Consider the following 8671-nt stretch of genomic DNA (forward strand, 5'->3'; position numbering starts at 1 on the left):
CAACCTCCGCCTCCCGGATTCAAGCAATTCTCCTGCCTCAGCCTCCCCAGTAGCTGGCATTACAGATACCCACTACCACGCCTGGCTAATTTTTGTAATTTTAGTAGAGACGAGATTTTACCATGTTGGCCAGGCTGGTCTCGAACTTCTGACCTCAGGTGATCTGCCCACCTCAGCCCCCCAAAGTGTTGGGATTACAGGTGTGAACCACCGCACCTGGCCCCATCTTGCAATTTCTTTCTAGGTTTGTATGAGTGTATGTTTATGGTTCTTATCCAAGTGACCAGGTCTAAGTAAGAGACATCAAAAGATCCTTGTGCCCCCTAAAATGAAATAATAATTACGATAGTAATTTATGTCATGCATTTTATTGATATTTTTAAAATAAGTCGCCTCCAAGATGGATATGGGTGATCTTGATAGTGATTTTTCCCTCTACTGGTTTCTTAAGGGATGATGAGCATAAAATTGTTGGTATAAGTTTGCTCTTTCACACTTGGATTTTATTTTTGTTGAGCTCCTAATCATTTAGGGTTACTTCAGAGGTGACTTGATTGTACACTCTGTCGCACGTAATGATTATATCTTTATCATTGTCAACCTCGCTGTAATATTTCATCATATCACTGTCATTCACATGATCACCGTATGCATCGTTTCTGGAATCTAACTTACGAAAGGACCTGGGAGAGGACTTGACTTTGCTTGAAACATGTAGGTTTTGAGTGTTTTTCTCCTTTGCCTCAGAAATATCATTGACCAAAGGCTTATAGGTTTTGGCAAGATGTTTTTTCTTGTAGAATTGACAAGTTTCAGCTAATTTAGAGTTGGATAATAAGGCTGCCTTGCCTAGACTCACTGACCTTTTTGGATTAAAATGTTTGGGAGGCTTAGCCAATTCCTGTAGACTGAATGGCTCGGATGGTGAGATTTCATTTTGTGGATGAGATGAGCAAAGTGGCTTGGATAGCTGAGGTGGCCTGACTGGCTTATCTGGACTGGCTAGCTTACACGCGTAGTCTAGCTTACATAATTTTTCTAGGCTGCCTGTCTTATGTGCCTTTTCCAGGTGAGATGACTTGCTTAATTTTTTTGAGCGTGATGACCTGGATGACCTTTTTGGATATGATGGCCTAGTTAACTTTCCTGCACTGTTTGGTATAGATGGCTTTTGTAGACTTGAGGGCCTGATTAATTTTTCTGTGCTGGATTGTGTGGATGCTCTTTCTGCACTTGAGGAATCAGATAACTCGTCTATAGTAGATAGCATGGGTTGTGTTTCGGGACTGCATTGAGAGGCTGTCTTGGCTTCACGGAATGATGTTTTGGACGACTTGGCTGCTATTCCTTTTTTCTTGACCCTGAAAGTATAGAAAATTTGGAGTATAATGATATAAAACAAAAGAGACCTATTACTATTATCAGAGAACATATGGTACTGCTTAGACCTGTGGTCTTTTGGGGCTTTAATATGAAAACTGAACACAGTAAGAATTGGAGTGTGATGGCTGGGTGTGGTGGTTCACACCTGTAATCCCACACTTTGGGAGGACGAGGTGGGCAGATCACTTGAGGCCAGGAGTTTGAGACCAGGCTGGCCAACATGGTGAAACTCCATCTCTACTAAAAATACAAAAATTAGCCTGGTGTGGTGGTGCACACCTGTAGTCCCCAGCTATTTGGGAGGCTGAGGCAGGAGAATCGTTTGAACCTGGGAGGCGGAGGTTGCAGTGAGCTGAGATCATGCCATTGTACTCCAGCCTGGGTGACAAAGTGAGACTCTGTCTCAAAAACAAACAAAAAAACAAAAACACAAAAACAGAATTGGACAGTGGTGAAAGCCGCAACTAAGGTTATAAATATGAACCCTTGTTTAATGCTTTTTCTTAAGAGCATTTTACTATTTAACCACATTAGATAACCATATAATCCACATATAGAATTACACAAAGTTGTTTCAAATCTGCTGTAAAAAGGGAGAAACACACACACACACACACACACACACAGAGAGAATGAACCTCACTTATTTCAGAATTAAACTTTTTATTAAAAAGTCACAAATTGATAATGTATCACAAGAAAAAAACTGTAGAAAAAGTCATTGTTTTTGTATCATATTTACAACATCAAGTTATCTGTGCATATTTAAATTCATAACATTCCTCTGAAACTAAAGGAATACAGTACTGGTACCACATTTTAGTCACCAGTCTTTGGAATGGGATATTTTTAGGGCACTAGTATATAAAAGGCAGGCACTGAGATCATGAGAGCAACAACAGTGAATAATTTTTCATGTGATTAAGTCTTAAAATGGTAGATTATCCAAAATGTTTTATTGTCTTTGAAAAACAGAGACCCAATTCCCTCTCTCTTTCTCTTTATTCTCCCACTCTTATTTGGATATTCATGCCCTCTTTTCCTGCAGTTAATTTATAATGCAATTAATGTCCTGGAGTTCAGCTGAACCTTGAACAAGAGACACTTTGACTGAAGTTAATAATGTACTAGAGAATATTTAAGAGCTGATAATAATTTAAGGGAAAATATTCACCTACAAATGGTTGGTAGCTCTTCAGAAGTCTAAAGTTAATATTAAGTAACCTGAACAACAATGAAACCTCCACTATATGTACACACACACACACACCTCGCACTCTTAATTTAAAGGAGTAAAACTTACATTCCTGCTTTGGACGCATCACCGCTCAGACAATTATAATGGAGATAACAAAAACAGATAAAGACAAAAGACATGATGATAATACCAACGAAAATGAGCAGATTTCTTCTAAGGTATTTCAATTTTGTCTGCATTGATTCAACAGGTTGATCTCCTGCAAAGAGATTGTATAATGAGACAAGGTGTTAGGTAACCAAGTTTTTTTCCACATTGATAGTGTTTTGATAGTGTAGATCAAAACAACATTTCTTCATCAATTATTTTTTAAACTTGATTAATTGTACCACTGTTATGTTTTTACCTCACGGATCCAGCCAGTCCAGAAGCTAAATCTGGGAGGCATCGCTGACTAATCCATACCATTATCTGGGTTATCCATGAATCTTGGCTTGCTTATCACATTACCCAGGTTTTTGAATCTGTGTGTGTATGTCTTGCATGTAAAAGTGTACTTGAGTGTTAATGTGTGTGTGAATGTGTGTGTGTAATTGAAAAGGGATGTGACAAAAACAAACCTCTGTTAAAAACCTACTATATGCTGGAGTTCTGGCAAGATGGCCAAATAGGAACAGCTCTGGTCTGCAGCTCCCAGCGAGACCAACACAGAAGGTGGGTGATGTCTGCATTTCCAACTGAGGTACCCAGTTCATCTCACTGGAACTGCTTAGGGGTACCCAGTCCATCTCACTGGAACTGCTTAGGGGTGCCCAGTTCATCTCATTGGGACTGCAATGGGTGCAGCCCAAGGAGGGCGAGCAGAAGCAGGGTGGGGCATTGCCTCACTTGGGAAGTGCAAGGAGCCAGGGGCCTCCCTCTCCCAGCCAAGGGAAGCAGTGAGGGACTGTACTATCCAGCCCAGATACTACACTTTTCCCATGGTTTTGGCAATCCACAGACCAGGAGATTCTCTCGTGTGCCTACAACACCAGGGCCCTGGGTTTCAAGCACAAAACTGGGTCGCTATTTGGGCAGACACAGAGCTAGCTGTAGCAGTTTTTTTTTTTCCCCAGTGGCACCTGGAAGCCCAGTGAGACAGAACCGTTCACTCTCCTGGAAAGGGGGCTGAAGCCAGGGAGCCACGTGGTCTCGCTCAGTGGATCCGACTCCCATGGAGCCCAGCAAGCTAAGATCCACTGGCTTGAAATTCTCGATGCCAGCACAGCAGTCTGAAGTCGACCTGGGACGATGGAGCTTGGTGGGAGGGGGAGGGGCATCCACTACTACTGAGGCTTCAGTAGGCACTTTTCCCCCTGACAGTGCTAAGGAGGCCAGGAAGTTCAGACTGGGTGGAACTCACCACAGTGCTGCAAAGCAACTGTGGCCAGACTGCCTCTCTAGATTCCTCCTCACTGGACAGGGCATCTCTGAAAGAAAGGCAACAGCCCCAGTCAGGGGCTTACAGATAAAACTCCCACCTCCCTGGGACAGAGCACCTGGGGGAACCGGTGGCTGTAGGCACAGTTTCAGTGGATTTAAACGTTCCTGCCTGCCAGCTCTGAAGAGAGCAGTGGATTCTGACAAGGAGGATTCTTCCAGCACAGAGCTGCTAAGAGATAGACTGCCTCCTCAAGTGGGTCCCTGACCCCCATGCCTCCTGGATGGAGAGACCTCCCAGCAGGGGTCGACAGACACCTCATACCGGAGAGCTCTGGCTGGCATCAGGCTAGTGCCCCTCTGGGACAAAGCTTCCAGAGGAGGGAGCAGGCAGCAATCTTTGTTGTTCTGCAGCCTCCGCTGGTGATACCCAGGCAAATAGGGTCTGGAGTGGACCTCCAGCAAGCTGCAGCAGACCTGCAGAAGAGGGGCCTGACTGTTAGAAGAAAAACTAACAAACAGAAAGCAATAATATCAACATCAACAAAAAGCGACCCCCACACAAAAACCCCATCCAAAGGTCATTAGCCTCAAAGATCAAAGGTAGATAAATCCACAAAGATGAGGAAAACCCAGCACAAAAATGCTGAAAATTCCAAAAATCAAAATGTCTTTTCTCCTCCAAATGATCACAACTCCTCTCCAGCAAGGGCACAAAACTGGACAAAGAATGAGTTTGATGAATTGACAGAAGTAGACTTCAGAAGGTGGGTAATAACAAACTCCTCTGAGCTAAAGGAGCATGTTCTAACCAAATGCAAGGAAGCTAAGAACCTTGATAAAAGGTTACAGAAATGGCTAACTAGAATAACCAATTTAGAGAAGAACATAAATGACCTGATGGAGGTGAAAAACACAGCACAAGAACTTCGTGATGCATATACAAGTATCAATAGCCAAATCAATCAAGCAGAAGAAAGGATATCAGAGATTGAAGATCAACTTACTGAAATAAGGTGTGAAAACGGGATTAGAGAAAAAAGAATGAAAAACAAAATGAACAAAGCCTCCAAGAAATATGGGACTATGTGAAAAGACCAAACCTACGATTGATTGGTGCACCTGAAAGTGACAGGGAGAATGGAACCAAGTTGGAAAACACACTTCAGGATATTATCCAGGAGAATTTCCCCAACCTAGCAAGACAGGCCAACTTTCAAATTCAGAAAATACAATGAACACCACTAAGATACTCCTGGAGAAGAGCAACCCCAAGACACATAATCATCAGATTCTCCAAGGTTGAAAAGAAGGCAAAAATGTTAAGCACAGCCAGAGAGAAAGGTCAGGTTACCTACAAAGGGAAGCTCATCAAACTAACAGAGGATCTCTCTGCAGAAACTCTACAAGCCAGAAGAGAGTGGGGGCCAATATTCAACATTCTTAAAGAAAAGAATTTTCAACTCAGAATTTCATATCCAGCCAAACTAAGTTCCATAAATGAAGGAGAAATAAAATCCTTTCCAGACAAGCAAATACTGAGGTATTTTTGTCACCACCAGGCCTGCCTTACAAGAGCTCCTGAAGGAAGCACTAAGTATGGAAAGCAAAAACCAGTACCAGCCACTGCAGAAACACACCAAAATATAAAGATCAATGAGACTATGAAGAAACTGCATCAACTAATGTGCAAAATAACCAGCTAGCATCATGATGACAGGATCAACTTCACACATAATAATATTAACCTTCAATGTAAATGGGCTAAATGCTCCAATTAAAAGACATAGACTGGCAAATTGGATAAAGAGTCAAGACTCATCAGTATGCTGTATTCAGGAGACCCATCACATGTGAAAAGACACACATAGGCTAAAAATAAAGGAATGGAGGAATATTTACCAAGTGAATGGAAAGCCAAAAAATGCAGGGGTTGCAATCCTAGCCTCTGAAAAAACGGACTTTAAACCAACAAAGATCAAAAAAAGACAAACAAGGGCATTACATAATGGTAAAGGTATCAATGCAACAAGAAGAGCTAACTATCCTAAATAGATATGCACCCAATACAGGAGCACCCAGATTCATACAACAAACTCTTAGACACCTGCAAAGAGACTTAGACTCCCACACAATAATAGTGGGAAACTTTAACATCCCACTGTCAATATTAGAGAGATCAATGAGACAGAAAATTAACAAGGATATTCACAACTTGAACTCAGCTCTGGACCAAGTGGACCTAATAGAACTCTCCAACCCAAATCAACAGAATATACATTCTTCTCAGCACCACATAGCACTTATTCTAAAACCAACCACGTGATTGGAAGTAAAACACTCCTCAGCAAATGCAAAAGAATGGAAATCATAACAAACAGTCTTTCAGATCACAGTGCAATCAAATTAGAACTCAGGTTTAAGAAACTCGCTCAAAACCACACAACTACATGGAAACTGAACAACCTGCTCCTGAATGACCGCTGCGTACATAACAAAATTAAGTCAGAAATAAAGAAGTTCTTTGAAACTAATGAGATCAAAGAATCAATGTACCAGAATCTCTGGGACACAGCTAATACAGTGTTAAGTGGGAAATTTATAGCACTAAATGCCCACATCAGAAAGCAGGAAAGATCTGAAATTGACACCCTAATATCACAATTAAAAGAACTAGAGAAGCAAGAGCAAACTCATTCAAAAGCTAGCAGAAGACAGGAAATAACTAAGATCAGAGCAGAACTGAAGGAGATAGACACATGAAAAACCCTTCAAAAAAATCAATGAATCCAGGAGCTGGTTTATTGAAAACATTAATAAAATAGATAGACCACTAGCCAGACTAATGAAGAAAAGAGAGAAGAATCAAATAGACACAATAAAAAATAATAAACAGGATATCACCACTGATCCCATAGAAATACAAACTACCATCAGAGAATAGTATAAACACCTCTATGCAAATAAACTAGAAAATCTAGAAGAAATGGATAAATTCCTGGACACACACATTCTCCCAAGACTAAACTAGGAAGAAGTCAAGTCCGTGAATAGACTAATAACAAGTTCTGAAATTGAGGCAGTAATTAATAGCCTACCAACCAAAAAAAGCCCAAGACCAGACAATTCACAGCCAAATTCTACCAGAGGTACAAACAGGAGCTGGTACCATTCCTTCTGAAACTATTTTAAATAATAGAAAAAGAGGGACTCCTCCCTATCTCGTTTTATGAGGCCGGCATTATCCTGATAAGAAAACCTGGCAGAGACACAACAAAAAAAGAAAATTTCAGGTCAATATCCCTGATGAACATCAATGCAAAAATCCTCAATAAAATACTGGCAAACCAAATCCAGCAGCACATCAAATAGCTTATCCACCACAATCAAGTCGGCTTCATCCCTGGGATGCAAGGCTGGTTCAACAAACGCAAATCAATAAATGCAATCCATCACATAAACAGAACCAATTACAAAAGCCACATGATTATCTCAATAGATGCAGCAAAGCCCTTTGATAAAATTCAACACCCCTTCATGCTAAAAACTCTCAATAAACTAGGTATTGATTGAACATATCTCAAAATAATAAGCTATTTATGACAAACCCATAGCCAATATCATACTGAATGGGCAAAAGCTGGAAGCATCCCCTTTGAAAACCTACACAAGACAAGGATGCCCTCTCACCACTCCTATTCAACATAGTATTGGAACTTCTGGCCAGGGCAATCGGGCAAGAGAAAGAAATAAAGCGTATTCAAATAGAAAGAGAGAAAGTCAAATTGTCTCTGTTTGCAGATGACATGATTGTATATTTAGAAAATCCCATCAACTTAGCCCAAAATCTCCTTAAGCTGATAAGCAAATTCAGCAAAGTCTCAGGATACAAAATCAATGTGCAAAAATCACAAGAATTCCTATACACCAATAGTAGATAAGCAGAGAGCCAAATCATGAGTGAACTCCCATTCACAATTGCTACAAAGAGAATAAAATACCTAGGAATACAACTTACAAGAGATGTGAAGGAACTCTTCAAGGAGAACTACAAACCACTGCTCAAGGAAATAAGAGAGGTCACAAACAAATGGAAAAGCATTCCATGCTCATGGATAGGAAGAATCAATATCATGAAAATGGCCATACTGCCTGAAGTAATTTATAGATTCAATGCTATTCCCATCAAGCTACCACTGACTTTCTTCACAGAATTAGAAAAAACTACTTTAAATCTCATATGGAACCAAAAAAGAGTCTGTATAGCAAAGACAATCCTAAGCAAAAAGAACAAAGCTGGAGGCATCACGCTGCCTGACTTCAAACTATACTACAAGGCTACAGTAACCAAAACAGTATGGTGCTAGTACCAAAACAGATATATAGACCAAATGAACAAAACAGAGGCCTCAGAAATGACACCACACATTTAAAGCCATTGATCTTTGACAAACCTGACAAAAACAAGTAATGGGAAAAGGATTCCCTATTTAATAAATGGTGCTGGCAAAACTTGCTAGCCATGTGCAGAAAACAGAAACTGGATCCCTTTTTTACACCTTATTCAAAAATTAACTCAAGAGGGATAAAAGACTTAAATGTAAAACCTAAAACCATAAAAACCCTAGAAGAAAACCTAGGCAATACCATTCAGGACATAGGCATGGGCAA

The 8671-nt window shown here is 40.5% G+C and overlaps 1 protein-coding gene across 1 annotated transcript in view; it reads right to left on the bottom strand.

The window, feature by feature from the left end:
• Positions 1-352: 352 nt before the first annotated feature.
• CUNHXorf66 (chromosome unknown CXorf66 homolog) overlaps positions 353-8671 on the bottom strand; it is an 11342-nt gene continuing 3023 nt past the window's right edge. Inside the window, exons 2-3 of the mRNA XM_032757744.2 lie at positions 2687-2840; positions 353-1361 (exon numbers count right to left, since the gene is read on the bottom strand). Coding sequence (XP_032613635.1) covers positions 521-1361; positions 2687-2840 — 995 coding nt within the window. The 3' untranslated portion in view covers positions 353-520. The remainder of the gene's footprint in view (positions 1362-2686; positions 2841-8671) is intronic.

The sequence above is a fragment of the Hylobates moloch genome, unplaced genomic scaffold (genome assembly GCF_009828535.3).
Source record: "Hylobates moloch isolate HMO894 unplaced genomic scaffold, HMol_V3 SCAFFOLD_7, whole genome shotgun sequence".
Lineage (NCBI taxonomy): Eukaryota > Metazoa > Chordata > Mammalia > Primates > Hylobatidae > Hylobates > Hylobates moloch.